This window comes from Glycine soja, chromosome 11, assembly GCF_004193775.1.
Source record: "Glycine soja cultivar W05 chromosome 11, ASM419377v2, whole genome shotgun sequence".
Taxonomy (NCBI): Eukaryota; Viridiplantae; Streptophyta; class Magnoliopsida; order Fabales; family Fabaceae; genus Glycine; species Glycine soja.
In genome coordinates this window covers 52,015,865-52,039,907 of record NC_041012.1, presented here as the reverse complement: position 1 = coordinate 52,039,907, position 24,043 = coordinate 52,015,865, and the positions used below count along the sequence as shown (strand labels likewise).

Sequence of the window (24,043 nt, the reverse complement as noted above, 5' to 3'; positions counted from 1 at the left end):
CTAATACTCTACAAATATTAATTAACCATATCTGTTAATTAATTAACCTCGAAACAAAGGACTTAAGTTTTTACTACTAGTAAAATTTATTAAAATATAAGGAAAAAGCAGTAAAAAAAATAAATAAATAGCGCAGTTCTGTAAAACGGGGCGTTTCTACAGGCAAGCCCCACAGGTTTGAATAGAACTTTTATTGTAAATAAATAAACACAAGAAAAATAGTTTTTGAACAAGTCCAGGGTAGTTACGTAATATCATGAAAAACGGTGTTCTGTTCTGTTCTGTTCATGCACTTGCACGCATGACACACCCTTTTTAAGGTTAAGCTGTAGAGAGGAGTTTTGCTCAAGTTACTTTGCTTGCTTCTGTGATCTGTTTGGTGTGTTGCGTCTTGCGGCAAACTGAGTGAGGTAAAAGAGGGAGAGGGAGGAACAGAGAGAAAGAGAAATTAAAAAACAAACAAGGGAACCTTCCCTTAAGACTCTCTCTCTCTCTCTCTTCTTAGAATTTGTCTCTCATTTCTTTCTCTCTCCCTGTAACACAGCCACCGCACCATTCTCTCTCTTTCTCGCCGCCATCATGTTCTCCTCAACCAGATGCGCTTTCCTGGTAATTTTATCTCAGATTTGCACCATTTCCCTGTTGTTCTTTTTTGGTTCACGATTTATTATTATTATGACAACAATCTCAGTGTCTGTTAAAATTCGCTAAATTTCTGGTTTGTTTGTTTAGCTAAATAAATAAAAAAAAATCTGATTTTTCTTCCGAATTTCGTGAGATTAGCTGATTTGTTGATCTGGGTGCTGATAAGTTCTCTTCCTTTTCCCCTTTTTTGTGATTTTTTTTTTTTTTTGCACAGAGCAACTCGGGATTAGGTGGGTGCAGCAGCTTGTGTGATGCTGCGCAGAAAAAGCGTTCAACTCGTTTGAGGGTGGTGAGTATGACCCCAAGCAGCAGCAGCAGCAGCAGGTCCGGTGATAGAAACGGCAGCGTTGTGATGGAGACGCCGTTGAAAGAATTGAAAAAGGAATCCACGGTGGCTGACGTGGACGATAACGCCATCTCCGCCGGCGGCCCTCAAGATGTCTACGGCGAGGATAGGGCTACGGAGGATCACTTTGTTACCCCTTGGAGTGTTTCTGTTGCCAGGTGACACTCTTGATTTTGATTTTCATGATCATTTTCTTATGTTTTTCAGCCTTCATTTTCTTTTGATTTTAGATTCAAATTGGATGTTTGTTTGTCAGTCCCTGAATTGGGGATACTTGAGAACTGATCGAACAAGTTTTGGTGTTTTGTTATGGATGAAGCATCATTTTCTTTTTATGTCGCATAAAGAGAGATCTCAAATAAGTGACTGCGGTTTGGTTAATTTATGTGGTAAAAAAATTTGGTTCCGTTTCAGCTTTATATCCTTGGAATGCTGCTGGTTAATTTGCGTGATTTATGCATCTTTGTGTATCTTGCAGCTATTTGTTCATTATTGTCTTTTGATTTGATTATAAACAAACAAATTTTACTGATGCAGCCTTGTTTATTTTTTTGACAGATTGAATCACTTATGATTTTTTTGGACTGCAAAGATATAATATATATATTAATCAAATAATAGTACCAGAGGTACTACAAGAGAAGAAGGAGATAACATCTCCAGGATCAACTTATGATGTGATGATTAATTACTATAAATATCACGAGTTCTGAATATAATATGTCATCTTTCTAAATTTTTTACACCAGTGGCAACTAGACTTTCGAAATCCAGTCATATCTCTTTCTTTTTATATATATAAAAAAAATTGGGGGTTGCATGGAAATTTGTACTTAATCATCTTAACTGTTTGCATTTCCTTCACCTTTTTCTCTTCTGAACCATTGTGTTTGTTTGTTGCTGTTGTGATGGTTGAATGCGATGCCCTTGATAGTGCAATTCTATTTTTTAAATGGAGAAAAAGGCGATACTTCTAATGTTTGTGTGCTGCTTTCTGTACTATAGCCAGAGACTATTTAGCTATTATGCGTATTCTTACTTGTTATGCTTTTTAGTGGTTATACACTATTGCGAGATCCCCATTTCAACAAAGGGTTGGCCTTCACTGAAGATGAGAGGGATGCCCACTACTTGCGTGGTCTTCTTCCCCCATCAGTTATTCCTCAAGAAACTCAGGTTAATTATCTGACCAGAAACTATTCTGAGTACTTTAATTTTTTTATTTTTATTTTCCAAAGCTATTAGATTGTGCGTGTGCTTACACACAACATCAATTTATAAGTTATTGCCACTTTATTGGGCAGGTGAAGAAAATGATCCAGCACGTACGCCAGTATCAAGTTCCTTTGCAGAAGTACATGGCAATGATGGATCTTCAGGTGTGGCCTTTTGTACAATTATTTTTTAAGAAAATATTAAATAATGCATTTTGAAAAAATTGCATGTGGATGATGAATCCACACATTTTTGCATCTACCTCTGAAGGATTTTCTGTTCTCCCATCTGTTGTTTGCACAGACACTTTATGAATAGTGCCAAAATTCTTGTGGTCTTTGCTTTCTGCTCTTGATTTTTTTATCATTTTGATTTAATGTTCATCTTTAATGTAAAATATCTTGAGGGAAGTTTCTTCACATGGTTTGATTGGTAAATTACTGAATTGGACTAATGCTTTCACATTATTATTTTGTGTGCTGCAGGAGAGAAATGAACGGTTATTTTACAAACTTCTTATTGATCATGTTGAAGAGTTACTTCCAGTTGTATATACTCCAACTGTTGGTGAAGCTTGCCAGAAATATGGCAGCATCTTTATGCATCCTCAGGGTCTTTATATAAGTTTGAAAGAGAAGTGAGTTTGGCTTTGATTTCTCTTTATGGTCCTGGAATGCTTTGTAGGCGGTCACTGTTTGTATTGATATTTTATTGTTCCTTTGTCTCTTGGATGGGACTTAAACTTAAAGGGGAAAGATCCGTGAAGTACTAAGGAATTGGCCTGAGAAGAACATTCAAGTCATAGTTGTAACTGATGGAGAACGGATCCTGGGTCTTGGGGATCTTGGTTGTCAGGTAATTTCTATTTCTATTATGCTTGTTGAAATATATTATTATTTATGATAGTTATATTGAATCACGAGATCTAATGTTGTAATTTCTTCTTTGTTAACCTTTGCCGTATTCTCAGGGGATGGGAATACCAGTGGGAAAACTTTCTTTATATACAGCACTTGGAGGAGTCCGCCCTTCAGCTGTAAGTATATTTGGCCCATACTGTTGCTTGGTTTTAAGATGTTACTGAAATTTTATTTGCAGATATTAAGTATTGGTCGTGCATATTGTAACTTCCATTTCTTATTACTCCTATAATGTTATCTATTTCAGTGTTTACCCATTACAATTGATGTGGGCACAAACAATGAGAAGCTGCTGAATGATGAATTATATATTGGGCTAAAGCAAAGACGAGCAACTGGGCAGGTTCATGATTTGTTTGCCTTGCTGAATCGTGTGGAATTAATTTTTTTTAGTTTCAGGCATCCCGATTTCCTAATATGCCACAGTATTTACATTGTTCCAACTTCTCTGATTCCAGGAATATGCTGAACTTATGCACGAATTTATGACAGCAGTCAAGCAAACTTATGGGGAAAAGGTCCTAATTCAGGTATTAAGCAGTGTTAAGAGACAATAATATTTCTTGGCTTATTGGACTGCAGTCTTTGGCAATTTGCTAATTTCACTTTCCCGTTTTCTACATCTGTTATGCCATGTGTTTAGTTTGAAGACTTTGCAAACCACAATGCTTTTAATCTGCTTGAGAAATATAGATCTACACATCTGGTCTTTAATGATGATATTCAGGTAAGAAATTGCTGTCTTCTATAACGAATTCAGGTACTTTGTTAGCTATACTTTTAACTAGCCCTAATATTGTATCTACCTCTTGTTCCAGGGAACAGCATCCGTGGTTCTTGCTGGACTAGTTGCATCTCTGAAGTTGGTTGGGGGTAACTTAGCTGATCACAGATTCTTATTCCTTGGTGCTGGAGAGGTGAGTCTATATAATTCTGGGATCATGTGTCATTCGTTGTTTGTTAGAGAAAGAAGAGGTTGTTTTTATCATTCTGGCTTAATTGTATTGTTGGGCGGTTGCAGGCTGGCACTGGCATAGCAGAACTCATAGCACTTGAAACATCAAAACAGGTTTTTAGCTACTTTTAGTGCTGTTGTATTTTTCGTTGTTTTTAGTGTAGAATGTTGTGATGTGAAGCATGCATGAGTATTTTAGTTATTGAGAAACTGCATTTGTTGATGCAGACAAATGCTCCACTGGAGGAAGTGCGCAAGAATATTTGGTTGGTGGACTCAAAGGTTTGTGTAAACCCAATTTAGCTCTACCTGTATGTATGAACCCAATTCTAATCTTCCATCTGATTAATCTGTTATTCATTCTTTTACAGGGATTGATTGTCAGTTCTCGCAAAGATTCGCTCCAACATTTTAAGAAGCCCTGGGCTCATGAGCATGAACCTGTTAAAAATCTTCTAGATGCTGTTAATGTATGATTTTTTTTATCTTTCTGTTCATTACACCACACGCATAGCAGAAGTTTCAATGTTCTTAAATGGTCAATGTTATCTTCTCAGAAAATTAAGCCAACAGTGTTGATTGGAACATCGGGACAAGGAAGAACTTTTACTAAAGAAGTGATTGAGGCAATGGCTTCTATTAACAAGGTACTATTTCAACCTATTTTATCTACCTAGTGTACCTACCATGGATTGATTTCATGTTAACATAGGCTAAGCAATTTATTATATGATAATGCTTGCAGAGACCTATTATTCTTTCTCTTTCCAACCCTACGTCACAGTCAGAATGCACTGCTGAAGAAGCTTACAAGTGGAGCCAGGTTAATACACGCAACTTTTTATTTTTGCATTAGAATATAAGCTTTCAATATTCTACTGCTAACAGAGTCAGTTTTTGTTTATTCTTATAGGTGTTTGTAATTGACCGATACTAAATGTTTTATTTTGTTCCCTTATTCTTGTGTATCACCATCAGGGACGTGCCATTTTTGCAAGTGGGAGTCCATTTCCCCCTGTTGAGTACGAGGGCAAAGTGTTTGTGCCTGGCCAGGTCTATAATACAAGACATTGAGACTTTAACTAAACATTAAAAAATTTACCTCTCAAATAAGGTCTTAATTTGAAGATTTTGCTTGTTTGTTCATCAGGCCAATAATGCATACATATTCCCTGGATTTGGTCTCGGTTTAATAATGTCTGGGACCATTCGAGTGCATGATGACCTGCTTCTGGCTGCCTGTAAGTGCTCAAGACACTTGCGAACATTAATTTCAAACTTATGTTTGGGACAGGTGAAAATAGGATCATGGTAGGAATGAAATATACATTTGGAATTAATACAATGTCATATTATTTGATTTTGATGGAACAGCTGAGGCTTTGGCTGCACAAGTGAGCCAAGAGAACTTTGATAAGGGACTCATATACCCACCATTCACCAACATCAGAAAGATTTCAGCACACATAGCTGCCAATGTTGCTGCTAAGGCTTATGAACTTGGTAAGCTCTTGGTTTAATGGGAGGTTCTATGGTTGCACTTTTTTTTTTTTTTTCTTCAAAATTTTAAATATTAAAAGAAAATCTTATAAAAGTGAGTTTGTGTTTTTGTCAGGCTTGGCCACTCGCCTTCCTCAACCTAAAGATTTAGTGAAGTTTGCAGAGAGCTGTATGTATACCCCAGCCTACAGAAGCTACCGATGAAAAGTGATAATAATAAATAGGCGCTTTTTTCTTTTTCATTTATCATGATATCATTTCATTGTCAATTTTTTAATTTTTTACCTTCTTTATGTTCCTGTTATGTTTTTTGTAAGTTATTTGTATTGGGTGGGTTAGTAGGTTAGGACGGTGGTGGTAGTGAAGTGGTACTTGGACCAAAAGGTAGCTTGAAAATTTGTGTTTCGCTATAAATGTTGTGACAGTAATCTAAATTAGAAAAGGAAGCATTTCTAAAGTCCGCATACATAAATTCTGGATTGATGATGGGCGTGTTTAAACTTTAAAGAGCCATAGCATAAAACAATTATTTTAACCAAATCAAACGCTTTGAAGAAAACAAGAGTGTATTCTTGCGAAGCAGCAACCTATGTTGCCAACTACCACCCATCCCATCTGAAATTGGGCCACCTTAAGTTTTTTCTCCTTCTCAAAAGTCTGATCATATCCTAATATTTGGGCTCAAACAATTATGGTCAGCCTGCTGAAGTTTTAGATTTTTTTTTTCTTATGAAACTCTCTTATTTATACATTTTTTTATAATATTTATAGCATTATTATTAGGCTATTATGTGAGATCTATCATCCTCTCAAAACAAAAAGAAAAAGAAAAGAGGGATCTATCAAATCATATATGACTTTACTCTCGTAAGAATCACTTGAATTTTTTCTTTTTTGGTAAAGTTCATTTGAAATTTATTTAATAATAAATGATATATTAATCAACATTTCTCCTAAATTTAAAGTTAGACGTTTCTAGTTTGAAGAAGTGTTTTATATTCGAATTGTTACTTTTTTTTTTACTAACAAACTAAAGTTTATTATATTGTTTTTATTCTGTTTTATAGTTTTAAATATATGCTTTAAAAATTTGATGTTTGTTTCTACTTCTATTTTTTGTTCATAATTAAAAGTTATTAGTTATTACACTTTTTGTATTTTGCTTTTATAATTTAAAATATTTGTACATAAAAGTGATAAAAATAGAAAACATTTTTATATTTGTATATCTTTTAAAAAAAATAAAAATATGGTGAAAATTTTATAATTGTTAATAAAAAAATCGAGGGACAAAAGCTCTGATTTTTTTTATGAAAACCTGTATGACTACTCTTTTTTTATTGATGAAGAGATCATGAGATTGGGATTTGGGATAAGCAAAGTAGAAAATGGGTCGGTTTCACATTGTCATGGTTGATTGGGTGCTAAAAATGTGGATAGAGCTCTCAGTATTAATCTAACCTTTCTCTTTCTCAGTCAAACAAAACATTGCAGATGCCATCCTAGATATGCTTTAGCTTCATACAGATATTATTTGTCATATCCACTCCTCAAGTCATTTCTCTCCCTTGTATTTAACGAGAGACAAGTATCTTGCAATATATATATATATATATAGTCGCAGTTTTTGTCTCCTTGTACTCCATTATATGTAGTCATACATGAAATGATCCAAACCCACTATCCAACATTAAAGATGGAGAATATATCAACAACAACATAAATATGTACAGTAGCTATTTAAAACCAGTCTTTAATTTGTTTGATAAATTACAAGAAAAGAAACCTCTGTCCTCAACCTAAAGACTTGTATATAAGAACATAAACCTCAAAGACTTGTATATAAGAATCAGACTATAAACCTCTGTCCTCACCAGCGAATGTGTAGATAAATTGATGTGGACTTATTTTAGTTTATTAGTGATTTTAAATTTGAGTTTTAGGTATGTAATTATTTTCAATATTCAGAATATAAGTTTTGTGGTTCATAATCCTCTTATTCTAGTAAAGGATATTCTCATGATGTATTTAAATTTTGAAGTTTATGATAGGAAAATAGCATTACATATCCAACCAAATAAAATAAATAAGAAATTTATTAACATACACTCACTTAACTTTTAGAAGATGTATTTAATAAGTGACAATTTCAACTTTTTAGCTTATACATAAGATGTAACTTATTAAAATACTTTTTATAAAAAAAATTAATGTTATTTTAGTAAATGCATGAGATTTATTAATACGCATCCACTTGTTTTTTTAGAAGAGATATTTTCTTAACCTATAACTTCAATTTTCATGAAACACATCCTAGATGTAACTGGTTAAAATATTCATTTTCATAAACAAGTGGATATGTATTAGCAAATTCTATTAGATCATGTAAGAATCGATTCATATCATTTTGTGGTATTTTTAAAAAAAAATTATGTTTTAAAAAGAAAAAAAAAATTAAAGTCTCAAGATACTGATATCCACTTAAGAGGTTTAATTTAATTTAAAATAAATTGTTTTGTTCTTCGGTCTCAAAATCTTAAAAAAATTAGTTTTGAACCGTCCTTCTTCCAACAAGTCAAAATATGTCTTATAAAGTGTAATCATTAGGAATAATACTTAATACATTAAAAAGCCTGAAAGTTAAATTAATTAAAAATATAAGGATTATTACCTGTATTTGTAAAGTTATAAAGATATAAAAATAAACTTTTAAAGCATATAAAATAAAATTGTATTCAAAGTAAAGTAGAAGGATAAGAATTGTATTTTAAAAAAATTGTCTTACTCAACCATATCCAAACCCATAAGGTTGTGAAAGAAATCAAATCACATCAAAGCCAAAAGAACAAATTCAAATCACACGATAATTATATGTTAGAATTACAGAAAATTGACAAAACAGTAATGATCAGTCCAATAGCTTGCCGGTAAAGTCAAAGCTTTGAACGCGTGTTTTTTGTTCCATTGCTAAGCTTTGGTTAATTTTCTGCAATGTTCCAGCTCTCCCCAACCGGAAGAAACAATAGTAGTTAATTTGGTTATGTGGATTGTCTATGACATAAAATGAAAATCTTAAAAATATTTATAAATAAATAAGCCTTTAACAAAGCAAATTGCAGTGTGTTAAAGACTGTTGATTTTTTTATTTATTTTTTGAAACAAAGAATGTTGATTTTTGCGTTAGAGAAATTGTACTTGAACCAATATTTGGGGTCAACCCCGCGTTCCTCCTTCCGTCACTTTCTCCATTCTTTCAACTCTTCACTCTTAGCTAACGTCTTACCAAACAATACAATATGCATTTAAGACCAAGTATGTTCTGGTTTTAGTATTGGATTTGAAAAGTGCTATCAATACATTTTCAAACACTTTTTTTAGACATTTTTATTAAAATTTGGAGTGTACGTTTTCACAAGCTTTAAGTGGGTTGCCTGATTAAGCCAAAATTAACATGACAGGAATTTTTTTTAACAACAACATCTCTGAGTACTGTCAAGGCTCAAGGGGTTGTAGGATTGCGAGGAGGTAAAAAAATTAAGACATTATTCAAAAGGATTGCATTGTTTGTCTTTGTTGGGGGTATCTAACGGGTGGTTTTTCAACAAAAAACTTGCTTTACTGTTTATGAATTTAAAATTTATTATTTTGATTAATTGATTACATTTAATAATTTGTTTTTTATGTATATGAACAATTTTTATATTAACATGCAAATTTAAATCAAATTTTTATTTTAAAAATATAAAGGATTCATGCTATTAAATAAATATGTATGGCAGCCACGTAAAATATACGTGTTACATGCCTAATAATATACCTTGGTATTGTTTTCTACCACATGCATGATTTCACGGTTTTTCACTAGTATTTATTTACGGAATGATTCCACTAACCCTGAGTCAGTTGGAAACACATTTGTATTAATATATTCTACTAATTACTGTCAAAATTAATTCTCTTTTCCCTTTTACACTCCAACAAACCAACACTGATTTAAAGACTGGACATAATGATTACTTTAACAAGTCTATACTTATTTAAATGCGGGGACGAGAACTTGATACTGAAGAATACTAATAGTATAATGAAGACAATGATCAGACTCTCATATAATTAATTATGCCAAAAATTATTATTTATATTTTATATACTTCTTTTTTTTTAAGAATATTTTTCTATACTTCTTAATTACGTAAAAGTTAATTTATAAAATAAAAAACAATAACATTTTTTTAATTTTATCCTCATTTATTAATATTTCATTTAATGATTTTATAATTATATTTTAACTTTTAATAAACATAGTTATTTTATTTTTGTCTTCATATTTTTAATATATATTTTATTTTAAAAATAATACGAGACGGATGAAGTATTTAAAATTTATTAATTTCTGTGATAAATTAAGCCAGTCTCAGAAATTGTTGGAAGTACTCAAGATAACCTATTTTATATGAAAAGATGTAATATATTGTGTTCTAATATTAATATTAATATCCTGAAGGTCATATGAATATGTAATAATATAAGACTGCTAAAGTCTGAAAAGTTTGACCCTTGACTTTGCACATTCACTTTCCCTTTCCCAATCTTTAGTATTCTCTCTCTGCTGCCGTTTGGCAATTGTAAAATCTTCACGTGTCCGTACAAATCATATGGGATCTTTATCTTGGTGGATAATATTGTTTACTTATGACTAAATATTTTTCAACACAATTATTTGGATCATATGGCTAACACTCCTAAGTTTTGTCCAGTCAATGAATCTCAACTATAAGTTGAAGGACAAGCCTAGCTTAACGCCATATTTTATGTTTACTTACCTTCAATTTTGAAAGTTAATAATTATCTGCAACTTTAATTATTAGCAAAAGCAACTTTTTCTATTCAAAAAATACTACCACGTCGTTTTATTTTAGTTTAAGTGGAAACTGTTAGCTAACGAGAGGATAATAAGATTTTATTTAATTTAACAAAATGTATTTTGTTTTAATTTTTTATTTCATTTAATATTTTCAAAATAATGATAACAATAATAATTTTTTACTGTTTATTATACATACTCTTAAAAACAGGAAAGTGAAAATAGAAAAAAAAAATATTTTCTTTACTAAATGGACCTTATCCTATATCTAATTTAGAGGAATGAGTAAAAGAGAAAAAATAAATAAATTTTACAATGAAGAAAACTAGAAAGATATGAAATTTTGAGTTTTTATTTCTAAAAATTAACTTCTTTTTTTATTATTAAAAATACATTGTTATTTTTGCTTTCTTTCTTCTCATTTAAACAAATCTAAACATATATTAAGGTTTTACTTTAAAATGGCTTAAAATATATAGTTGAGATAGGATGAAAGAACATAGTGGCCCTGGGGCCTGCCCACAAAAAAAAAAAAAAAAAAAAAAAGATAAGATGAAAGATATGTTATCCATTTTGCTTAGTAGTTTTTTTTTATAAAAAATAAAATCTAAAATTTTAGCAAAGAGTTTGTCCGTGTACCTATAAAGTATAAGCAAAGTTTTTTATGGTACTATATAGATTATACTCATTACAAAATAAATAATATATATTTGAATTCATTAAACATTTTGTTTAAATTTTTACCCTTACCAAATCTATGTTACAATACGATGATAATTCTCGATCAAACTACGCCTAATAATTTAGTTATTTGATACTGTAATCAAGTCAAACTAAATTGAATTACATATTATTTTTATGTTTAAAACTAAATTGAGTAACTTTACATTTAAAAAATTAAACTAAACTGAATCATGAACTATCCTAATCTTAATATTTTGCTTTATATTTTTCTTATAAACTTTTTGCTTAGTATTTTACTTATCCTTTTAACATTTAACAATCAATTAATATCAATATATTATATAAAACACTATTGACTGTGTAACCACGGGTATAGTTACATTTCACGTAATTAAATATTATTTTCCATTATAATAAATCAATTTTTTTTAAATCAATCAAAATAAAGTTAAAAATATATTATATCAATATTTTTTTTCGTTAAAATGCCTAATTTAACTACCATCTTCGTATTCTGCTATCGGTTATCTTAGCAAATTTTGTATATAAACTTTTTTGTATTTCCAATTACCTTTGTTCTCAATATCGCTAATTCTGTTTTCATTATTATTTGGTTGTAACTTTTAGTGCTTTTATTCTTAATCATAGTATCATGTTGTACTCCTTTTTCATTATTATTGTAAATTGAAATAAAATATTCAAAATTTATTAATGTGTTATTCAGTGAAAATAAATAAACATGTTCATAAGAATAAATCATTGTATTATCAATTTTTAATGGTTTATCTTGGATAGTATATAGCTGAAAAATAGTATATAGCAGGAAAAAAAACTTACATATTATATGCGATAATTGAAAAAAAGGAAATTGACAAAAAAAGGAAGAAATGTAATATTTCATTATTATTATATATTGATATATTGGTGTACGTGACTAAAAAAGAAAATATAATATTTTATTATTACATATTGATATATTGATGTACATGAGTAAAAAAGGAAATATAATAGTTTGTTATATTTTACCACACAAAAAATATATAAAATTTTATTGATATATTTTAATGAATGATATCAGACAAATAAGTTTTTATATAAATTTTATTAATATAAATAAATGATAATACTTATAGCTTATTTGAATTTGAATTTTTATTAATATTTATATAATTGTTGTGAATTTGTTACAATTAAATGGGCTCAGTTTTTAATTGACTTTATCTTTTAAAAGTAAAGTAGATAATAATTTTATAAATTTAGTTATATTTATTTAATATATAAAAAAGTCAAACATTTTTTAAATAACTACTAATTCAATCATAATTAAAATGGGAAATATTTAAATTTTATTTGAAAAATTAAATATACTGTCTTTCCAATGTTAGAAAACATCGCATGCACTGAATATATCGATCCACCACATCATATTAAATTCAACACTAATTAACAAGATATTTGATACAAAATATACTAACATTCAAGCATTTAAATACATTTTATTTTTTAAAAAAATACATATTCTTAAATTTATATTTTTTTCATCATTCACTAATTTTATCTTCAATGCATTAATAGAGTATTAAATTAATAAGTATTTTTGAATGTACTAATTTTAATTATTTAATTTTTTATAAATGTTTTATTGAAGCTTGATAGTTGAGAATATAAAATTAAATTCAAATTTATAAATATTAATTGTTTGAAAATATCTATGAATACTTATCTAAAATTTTAAAAAATATCACAAATGCTTTATTGATACTGGGAAACAATGAAGTAAAGTAGTTAAATTAAAATTTAATAAATTTCATTTTCAAATTGTGATAAATTCTGTTTTGAATATAAAAGTAAAGTAGATAACTATTTGATCATTTAGAAATATTTTTTAATGTACTAATTTTAATTATTATTTTTTTATAAATTCTTTCTTGAAACTTTAAATTTTAAAATATAATTAATATTTATAATCAATTTAAATCCATTTTTTTATAATATGTTGTTTTAATTCCAATTTATAAGTTTTAAGTGTTTTAAAATGGTTATGAATACTTATATGAAATTTTAAAATTTAGAAAATATTATAAATGCTTTATTTGTACTGGGAAATAATGAAATACAATAGTTAAATTAAGATTTAATCAATTTCATTTTAAAATTATAATAAATTATGTTTTGTAAACATTTGAATATATTTTATATTTTTTTAATAATAGAAAAATTAATAAATTGTTAATTTATATCTAATTTTTTTATAAAATTCTCCCTTCAAATTTATCGTGCATTGCACGAGTATTACCACTTATGTTAGGTTATTTCAATTTTACTAGAGATTTTAAGTTCAAGGTCTTAATATATAATTACATTAAATATTGAAAAATAAAATTTAAGTGTCCATAATAATCTTATGGACATGATTATTTTCAATGCAGATGACATATGATTTTTAAAAAAATATACTGATGATGGTAAGATACTATACATCAATTGTGTAAGCAATATTATAAAATAATATAAAATTGTGTTAATAAAGACTAATAAGTAAATATAATTTAATGGTGCACATGAAAATATATCCCATATTTACTCAATTATTGACGGATTCTATGAATCTATATGGATATTCAGTATAATCAACATATATTTATTAAAATACTTTTTATTTTAGTCCCTTATTTCCCTTGTGTATTCAAGTAATTTCAATATGCGAGTACAACATGTACCATTACATTGTAACTTAACCCATCCCATTAATAAATGAGTAACAAAAAATAATTAATGTACACATAAATATCTATTAAACTATTTAAATTTAATTTGTAACAATGCTTTACCTGGTAGTACTTTCTTTTATCCCTGTCTTACTTCTGTATCTGTTTAGACTTCTTATCTATAAAAAAATCTGTTTTGACTTTGTGAAAATAACAGTTTTGTTAAGATTGTAGTAATAGTTTTGTAAATTTGAATTCTTTTATTAAAATAAATCGATTCAAATTCCTATCTAATAAAAAAAAACGAAGCATTCCTAATGGATTAGGTGGAAAAAAAAAAACAACGTGAGTTGAATAGCGTCAACCCCACGTAAAGTAGCTGGGGCCCACCATCTATTTCACGTGTCTTATTACTAATCCATAAATAAGGACATTAATTGGCCTTTTCTAGAGTTCTAATTTGATCCAAACACCTCCAAATCATTTCACTACAATCAAAACACCACTCACCACCATCCATTCCCGATAATTGCGGAATCGCCCTTTTGTATTAAACTATTGAAATTGGTAATTGATAAATAAAATTGAATATACACAAAATAATTTAATTTTAACGTATTTTTTTCATAAACGTTTTTACACTTGTAATCGTATTATTCAAAGTTTTCATTACCATATTAAGCCGGGTAATTTGTTTTTCAATAGTATATATATTGATAGAGGATGTAAAAAAAGATATTATATATATATTGATAAAGGATTAAATGATGATGCTAACTAGTCAAAATTAGACAGTTAACATCCATTAATAATTGGTTAATCTCACTTAAGATTGTGTAAGAAAAATGCTTATTCATTTTTTTTATTAATAAACCCTTATCCATATATAGATAAATTGTTGTATATCATTTGTTGATGACTAAAAGAGCCAAGCTTAAAAAAAATAGAGTGGAACTTTATAATTTTTTTGTTTGATACCATCGTAATTAAGAACTTAAATTCTTTAGTAATATATTAAGATATTTTCATAAGCTTTTGGTCCTTGATAATATAATTAATTCTCGGTCGATAATAATTATATATAACGTTTTATTAAAATAAGATAAACTATATAATAAATATTAACAGCATTTAAAATTAGTTGAATAGTATCGATATAAGAATATATATATATAAGGATTAAACAATGATGCTAAAATACTTCTATCGCTAGTCAAAATTAAACCATTAACATCCATTAATAATAGGTTAATCTTACAAATAAAGATTGTGTAAGAAAAATGCTTATCCATTTTTTTTATTAATAAACCCTTATTCATATATAGATAAATTGTCGAATATCATTTGAGAGATGACTAAAAGAACAAAGCTTAAAAAAATAGAGTGGAACTTTATAATTTTTTTTTTGTTTGATACCACTATAATTAAGATCTTAAATTCTTTGACAATATATTAAGATATTCTCATAAGCTTTTGATTCCCTGATAATAGAACTAATTCTCCGTCGATAATAATTATTTATAACATTTTATTAAAATAAGATAAACTATATAATAATTATTAACAACATTTAAATTAGTTGAATAGTATATATTGATAGAGGATGTAAGAAAAAAGATATATATATATATATATATATATATATATATATATAGATAGATAGATAGATAGATATAGATAAAGGATTAAATACTGATGCTACAAATATTTATATCGCTAGTCAAAACTAAACAATTAACATCCATTAATAATTGGTTAATCTTACATATAAAGGTTGTGTAAGAAAAATGTTAATCCATTTTTTTTATTAATAAACCCTTATTCATATATAGATAAATGGCCGGATACCATTTGGGTGATGACTAAAAGAGTCAAGCTTTAAAAAAAAAAAAAGTAGAGTGAAACTTTTTATATGTTTTTTTTTGTTTGATACCATCATAGTTAACACCTTAAATTCCTTGTTAGTACATTAAGATATTCTCATAAGCTTTTGGTCCTTGATAATAAAACTAATTCTCGGTCCATAATAATTATCTATAACATTTCATTAAAACATTTCATTAAAATAAGAAATTTTAAAATAAGATAAACTATACAATAATTATTAACAACATTTAAAATTAGTTGATATGCATCCGTAGGAGGATATACTGATTTTGTAAAAAATAAAAAAAAAGGAGGATATACTGATAAAGTTTGTATCCGTATTTACTCTTACAATCATTTTTGACTGATAATCAAGCTAAAACAAATAAAAATAAATATTTTATGAATGAACAAAATAGTGTAAATATATAGCAAAAATTGTTTAAATAGTGTTTAGATTAGTTGTGAAAAATCAAAATTTTAATTATCAATTATTATTATAATTAATTATATAAAATATACTTATGTTTGGAGATGTTCAACAAAGACTTACTTTAAGATTTTTTTTCCTTAAAATTATACAAATGAATAATTTCTATAATAAAAAAGTTGCAAATATTCATGTTGCCTTTGTTATTTATATTTAAAATCTTTTTTTATTAGCTCATATGTATCATTCTCTTGAAATAATCACCTTTGAGTTAGATCACTATCAACTACTCACACTTTGCAATTATTTAACACAATTACTTATTTAAAATTTGAATTCGAGAAATTTGAAAATAACATGACGCTAATTGATGCATATATTTAATGCTATTTTAAACAATTATTTATGGAGAATTAAAAACAATTACCTAAAACACAAAAACACAAGAAAGTAACTTCTAATTTTAGATTTTAAGTTTTTCTTATCTCTAAAAACTTGTTTCTTATTAGTTATATATATCTTATTCGTTATTGTTCTGTTCCAAATAAATGCGTCTTGTATAAGCAAACTCTTAACGCTATGCATATAATATTGGAAAATAAAAGAATACAAACTCTTCACCAAATAGTGATTGCTGACAATAAAATTGAAAAAAGAAAGAAAGAAAAGTAAGCATTGGCTCCATGCCTGCACTTTTCTTTCTGATTGATCCATCCGTTACCCACCCTCTAAACCATCTCTTTGGACTTGTTTGTGCCATCAGAACAACACCGTCCACTCATGCCGTTTCAATAAAATTATTATTTTTTATAATCAAGAACAATTGTAATCTAAAAGAGAATTTATGGACTTATGAAAGAATCTTAAAACTAAATTTGAGATTTTTTTTTTATAAACAATCGAACCAAGTAATTATTTTTTTACTTATCATTTAAATTGTACAATCACAAATTATCATTCATGATAAATTTATTAATTTTTCTAATAATTACGTTAAAAATTATATATTTATCAATGAATTTTTATTAATTGATGGAGTAAGGTATTTTTTTTTTCAAAGCAACAATGAATAGAAAATATCTATTTATTATTTTTAATAAATAAATAGTATATAAAGGCAAAAATAGAAATAATTATAGAAAAAGAAAAGAATGAATTAATTTGAGATGAATGCATAAAAAAAGGAAAGTAAGTGGCATAGATTGGAAGAGATTGGAAGAAAAGGCAACGAAAGAAGCGATAGAACGCGTTCCGCTAAGCATTAAATAAAAGCCGTTAAATTAGAATCGGAGATTTAAGCTGGAGGAGGATATTCTGAAATCCCATCCAATCGAAGGCTGTGAAGTGTGTGATGCACTCTATCCTTCTTTCTCTTGAACCCATAATTCCATGACTCGGCGTTGCTCCCACTGCAGCAACAACGGCCACAATTCCCGGACATGCCCTTCGCGTGGGGGCGGAGGTGTGAAGCTTTTCGGGGTCAGGCTGACGGATGGATCAATCATTAAGAAGAGCGCCAGCATGGGCAACCTAAACCTCTCCTCCGCCGCCGCACATCACCAATTCCATTCATCTCCTTCTTCTTCCAACCTCGCCGCCGCCCCCTCATCCCCCAATCCAAGCTCCCCATGCTCCGACCCTCCCCAAGGTTACTTGTCCGATGACCCCGCCCATGTCTCCACCTTCGCTAACCGCCGCGGTGATAGAAAAAAAGGTTCTCATTCTTTTCATTTCTCCTTTTCTTAACCTTTTTTTTTAAATTTTTTTATTAAATCATGTCATACAGTATGTCTCAACTTCGGTATTGGGATTTTCTTTTTTGGTTAGCTACACATGACATGACATTATGTTTCCTGTGTTAGTTTTGTTTTTCTTCCTCGCCTTCTGTTTGTTTCTTGCATTCATTTACCATACTTTGCTCTTTTTGGTATTATTTAATGTTGTGCTTCATGGATGGGGTAATTTGGATGAATTTGAACCATTTATTTTATGCATGCATGATATATTTTGAGACGGCTGGGAGCTCACAGCAGGTTCAATTTATAGTGCCCAGCAAGGGAATGTTTACATACATGGACTTGGATTTTTAAATCATTTCATAATAATGATTTCTTCCATTGACTAGTATACTCCTTCACACCATTCATTTAATTTAGGGGCACCCATTAAGTGGCAAGTAATTATAAAACAAAGAAGTAAACATGTTTATTTGAAAATTTCCGGCCTTTCTTCTGTCATGTGGAATCCATTGAAACTAGACTCAAGAGTTTGATGCTTGAGTCAAATTGCCGTTTTGTTCTAAAACCAGTTTAAGTACTATTGTGTGTATCGCTGTTGCATACTTGTTCATGTTTTTTGTATATGTGGCAAAAAATTAGTTACTATGTAGTGTGTATTAATCATGAACAGCCTGAAACTTGAACACCGAGTTGGTGCTGTAATTAGTTATTATGTTTGTCTTTTAAGTTAGACATAATCATGACTTTTGGTTAATGGTCATTATCCCCTTCTGAAAGGGGTGATACTTAATGCGTTATTAGTTTACTAAAAAAATCATACAGGGCAAGGCCTGAGATATTTTCAAAGCAAACTTACAATCAAATGATGAATGTTCATTATTTTTATAATTTTTCTTTTGAAATTTTTAATTTCATGTTTCACCTACAAGACTGCATCATTTCTTTCATGGTCATTGTTGTAAAGCATTGAATTTCTCGACAATGTGTTTTCTAGTGATGGAATTTGTTGACAAATATTTATTGAGATTTTTCTGCCCAATTTGAAGCCATCAATTTGTTGATTATTTGCTATATATCCTAAGGTGGTGGTGCATAGCAATTTTTGGCTGAGCCGTGTGTATTAGTTTTGATATTCTGTACTCTGTAAAACATAGTTTGTTTAACTTGGTACCATTTCTAGGGAAATTTTCAGTTACATGAAATCTTAATCTTTGACTCTTGCAACAAGGATATCCAGTTCTAATCCCATTAAGTCATACCTATTAACCAACCTAGAATTGTTGCTACCTTGCTACTTGCCTCTTTTTATGTCACAGCTTCTCAACTCTATGTTGCATTTATTGGGTTATTGCATTTTCTCGAGAACAGCCGATTCATTAAGCACACCTAGAACCCTTTTGTCTCTGATGGTTGGATTACTTTATTCAGTACGTACTTTTGTTTGTTTTTAGGTGTTCCATGGACTGAAGAAGAACATCGGCTGTTCTTAATTGGTCTCCAGAAGCTAGGCAAAGGAGACTGGCGTGGGATAGCACGCAATTTTGTTGTATCAAGGACCCCTACTCAAGTAGCAAGTCATGCCCAGAAGTATTTTATCCGGCAGAGTCATGCTACCAGGAGAAAGAGACGTTCCAGTCTTTTTGACATGGTTCCAGATATGGTTGGTCTTCATTCATCATATCTAATTGGGCAATCATGCTCACATCCTTATTTCTACATGTTGTCTAATAATATAAAAAAGGAAATTGGTGTCATCCTTGCTTGTACATCAGCACCAATCTATAAGCAATTTAAAAGTTTTTTGTTATTTACATCCCACTTCAAGTTCCTTTTTGACTACATGTCATGTCCTTTTTGGTTTGTTTTGCTTGAGTATCATGACAGGATGACACCTTGACTGTGTTGGTCTTTTTGACACTGGTTGTTGTTGCTTTAGATAAACTTTTCTATTACTGTGACACATTTAGAGAAATCTGTATTTGCTAATGAAAGCAAATGGGATCATTCTTGTTGTAGCTGGACATTGACTACGAGTTCTTGTGTAAACGCAGTATTTTTTCTCAGCTTTTCTCTCTAGCTAACTGTTTTTTCGATTATATGTCAGTCTTCAGATCAACCTTCTGTGCCAGAAGAACAAGTGTTGCTTCCACCTTCCCAGAACTCACAACCTTGCAATGGAAAATCACAGCCTTCATTAAATCTCTCCCTCAAATCAGAATTTGAACCCATGGAGACTACTTCTCAAGAAAATGCGCAACAGACCAATGAAACTATGATGGGATCAATCGGACTGACACCAATGGCTCCTCATGGATTCTTTCCTGCATATTTACCTGTTCCATTTCCCATGTGGCCATCAACTGTGGCTCCCCCGTTTGAAGAAGTTAAGGGAGGAGAGACATCCCACCATCAGATCCACAAGCCAATCCCAGTCATTCCCAAGGAACCTGTTAATGTTGACGAACTTGTGGGAATGTCTCATCTAAGCATTGGGGAAGCAAAGGTACGTGATAGAGAGCCTTCCCCTCTTTCCTTAAAGTTGTTAGGAGAGCCCTCAAGGCAGTCAGCATTCCATGCAAATGCTCCAGTTGGTACTTCGGATTTAAACAATGGCAAGGACAACGCAATTCAAGCTGTCTGAGCTTGTAAGGTCCGGTGAAGACAGCAGCAGAATTAAGCCTTCTTTTGGTCATTTTTCATTTGTACTATCATATATAATTTTGTTTTCCTGATCCCTAGCATTTTAATCTTCCAATTAGTAGCAAGTTATATGGTGGTACGTAGATCAGGTTAGATCAATTCTTGGAAAATACTTATTCTAACTGTAAACAAATGAAGCTTAAATAAAGAGGTTCTGTTCCTCTAGGTTTGGTTATTTTTAGAGTCATTTTGGATATTGCTATTTTTATTTTTTATAAATACCTACCGCAGTTAAAATTCATTTACACATCTTGATTTTTATTTATTAACTTTCTCTTTTAAATTCTTTATAAATTTATTTTTTGAAGTTATGAATTAAATATTTATCTTAATTAAGAAGCTCTTTACGAGTTAAAAGGTAATCCAATTTGAGTCATAATAGTTGGCTAGCCAGGAGCCAGCACCATGTATTATGCCTGCCTCTGAACTCCCACAGTGGATGTGCTGTGTGGTTACCCATTTTTATGTATTACGCGCTGTGTTAAACTGCTAATTGATGTTGCTCACATTTATATGTACCAATTTTTCCGTCTCTGTTATAAGGGTTGTACCATCTAAATCTTTAGATTCTAGTTGGGTCAAAAAATCTTTGTTTATTGCCTAGTCACACTACTCACTAGTCAATATTCAAATGTTAGCCTAAGTATGTATTGGGAGTCTGATAATTATTGTGTATGATGGTTTAGCATTATAAATTATAATCACTCCAAAGGGTAATCGATCTTGGATAGACGGACCATATAATGTCAATTTGTGCAGACAAAATGATTTGGGCCAAAAGATGTTATAAGAGAAACTTTTCTAGTTGTCTTATATCTATCAATACGTAAATTTTACTTGAAATTTATAGAATCGTGGAATCAAAACTTAATTTAACAATCATTATTGATTTTATTTAATTAAGTAATCTTCACTTTAATATTTTTAGCAGTCAGATCAAAACTTTAATTTCATAACAATTGTTGATATGATTTAATATGGTATAAAAATAATGAAAGATTATTAATTTTTTTTAAATGATTTGCTATTATTATAATTATTATCTTTTATATTTATTAAATTGAAATAGAGAAAAAAAATACTAAATAAATAATATAGTATCAATTTAAAAATAAAAAATATTTTAAACATTTTATAACTATTAGATTTATTTTATTAATTTTTCTATAGTCATTGATTTAAACACTTGAGAATTTTAGAATCATTAGATTTTTTTTATTAGTTTAACAACAAACATTGATTTGCTTCAATGTAATTTAAAAAAAAAATACTTAAACATTTTAGAACAATTACATTTTTTTATAATCTTACAACTCCCGTTGGTTTCATGCTATATTTTTTAAATAATAATAATAAAAGTAATAATAATAATTATCATTATTATTATTATTTATAATATATGAAGGCAATTAATTTTAAATATGGATTATACAAATATATATATATATATACACATGCATAATAATATATTTTTTTAATTTCTATACTAAAATATTAATGTAAAAAAAATTATATAATAAATAAAATGTTACTACTTAATATTAAAATTAATATTTAATTTAACATTGGATAATTGAATAAATTTAAATTAAAAAATATTAAATTATATCCTTCATAATTAATTTTTAATGAAATTAAATATGACTATGTTTCTTTATATATTTGTTAAATAGAATAATTAAAAAATAATAAAATAAAAATATATTATAGTCAAATAAATTTATAATGTCTTAAAATAAAAAAACATTATCCCTATATATAATCACTTTACATATATATAAAGATTATTTTCAAAATTGTTTTTAATTAAAAGCTTATTATAACTTACAACTAGTCTTTTAGTTTTTTATCATTTATTTATCACTACCCATGGTCTTTTAATTTGGAGAAATCTGTTTATAACTGCTTTTAATTTTTCTCAGTTTATTTCTCCAATTAATAGCTTATAATTCATGTCTTATATTTATAAGTAACGGTTGTCGTTTATAAACTGTAATTTGATTACAAAAAATAGTTACAGATACCAGTAGTATGATTTTTAGTTTTTCTACATTTAATACTATTTATATCTATTAATTTTATATAAATAGTAATTATATTATTATTTATATCATTGGACATTAAATTGGTAGATTGTCTTCTCTGTATAAACTTGAACTAAGTGCTAAAAGAGTAAGTATTTTAGTCTCTTTTATTTTCATTTGGTTGGTTTTGGATTTCATTTTTATTTCTTATCACGATTTCTTGCTATTTCTCTTTTGATTAACATTTTAGTTTTGTTTATTTTTAATTTCTATTAAGGTTAAAATACTCATTTGATCCCTATAATTTAATGATTCTTACATTTTTAGTTCCTAAAAGTGATTTTTTTAGTCCCTAATTTACATTTTAATTCTTTTTTAATTTTATAGGTTTAAAACCTATTTTTTTAGTCCTTATAATTTATATCTAAATTCTCTTTTTTATAATAATAAAAAAAGATAAAAATCGTGAAATTATACGGACGAAATCAAATAAGTAATTCAATCTTCTATTAATATTTGATATTATAACTACGTCATAATATTATGTCTGATTTCATAGTTGAACAAAGAAATGAAAGTGACTAGCAAACAAATGCAGGTTTTTGTATCTTTTAACATAACAGAGATAAAGTTGTTATTATGTCAGATAATAGTCAATGGGGAACAAGCCATGAAAATTGTTAGTAGATAGCCAAAAACATAATAAGGGAGAATGACATAAGAGACAATCTTTCAAGAGTTGTATTATAAGTTGATACTATTGTTGTTATTGCATGAAAGGTGGATTAAAATACCAATGTCATCCTATATTATTCCTCTTAAAATATCAATGTCATAATATATTATTCCTCTTATTATCTTAAGAGAAGATAGAAATATTTGATATGTATCTAAAGAGTTTTGTACCACCAGTATTGAGTTGTATATTTTATATAATAGGATTTTGATTTTGTACTTGTAATTTTAGCTTGCTTATTGACATAAATTATGTTATTTACTAGTTTTATTATTAATAATATAATCTTGTCTTAAAAAAATAGTTGAACCAACAAGAGTAAAAAAAAATAATACATGTTAATATATAATATTCATTAAAAAAAAAAATAATGTAATCTATACTTTATATCTTCACCTTATAATATTTTTTGTTTATAAAAACCTATTATGGTTACAACTTTATCCTCATTCATTGATTCTCTTATATATATATATATATATATATATATATATATATAATTACACTTAAAATAATTTAATATAGTTAAATAATTCCATTAATTTTTTAATTAAAACATAATAATAATAATAATAATAATATTTTTAATAACAACAAACTAAAAGACATTAGTAGTAGACATGATGAAATTTTTTTTTACAAGAAAGTTTAAAATAATTTAAATTTTAACAGAAAATATATTAAAATAATTATTTATAAACATACAAAAAT

At 28.4% G+C, this 24,043-nt stretch overlaps 2 protein-coding genes across 2 annotated transcripts; both read left to right on the top strand.

Annotated features, from left to right (window-relative positions):
• Positions 1–338: 338 nt before the first annotated feature.
• LOC114376102 (NADP-dependent malic enzyme-like) lies at positions 339–6,053 on the top strand. Its single transcript, XM_028334022.1, has 20 exons — positions 339–609; positions 860–1,149; positions 2,047–2,167; positions 2,296–2,370; positions 2,692–2,843; positions 2,956–3,061; positions 3,177–3,242; positions 3,374–3,469; positions 3,585–3,656; positions 3,770–3,853; positions 3,945–4,043; positions 4,148–4,195; positions 4,310–4,363; positions 4,453–4,551; positions 4,639–4,728; positions 4,827–4,904; positions 5,060–5,134; positions 5,232–5,322; positions 5,456–5,584; positions 5,697–6,053. Exons 1-20 carry the CDS (start codon positions 580–582, stop codon positions 5,783–5,785), a joined length of 1,944 nt encoding a protein of 647 aa, XP_028189823.1. The 5' UTR covers positions 339–579; the 3' UTR covers positions 5,786–6,053.
• An 11,277-nt stretch (positions 6,054–17,330) lies between these two features.
• Positions 17,331–20,813, top strand: LOC114376905 (transcription factor MYBS3-like). Its single transcript, XM_028335226.1, has 3 exons — positions 17,331–17,847; positions 19,324–19,532; positions 19,977–20,813. Exons 1-3 carry the CDS (start codon positions 17,523–17,525, stop codon positions 20,511–20,513), a joined length of 1,071 nt encoding a protein of 356 aa, XP_028191027.1. The 5' UTR covers positions 17,331–17,522; the 3' UTR covers positions 20,514–20,813.
• The last annotated feature ends 3,230 nt before the right edge of the window (positions 20,814–24,043 follow it).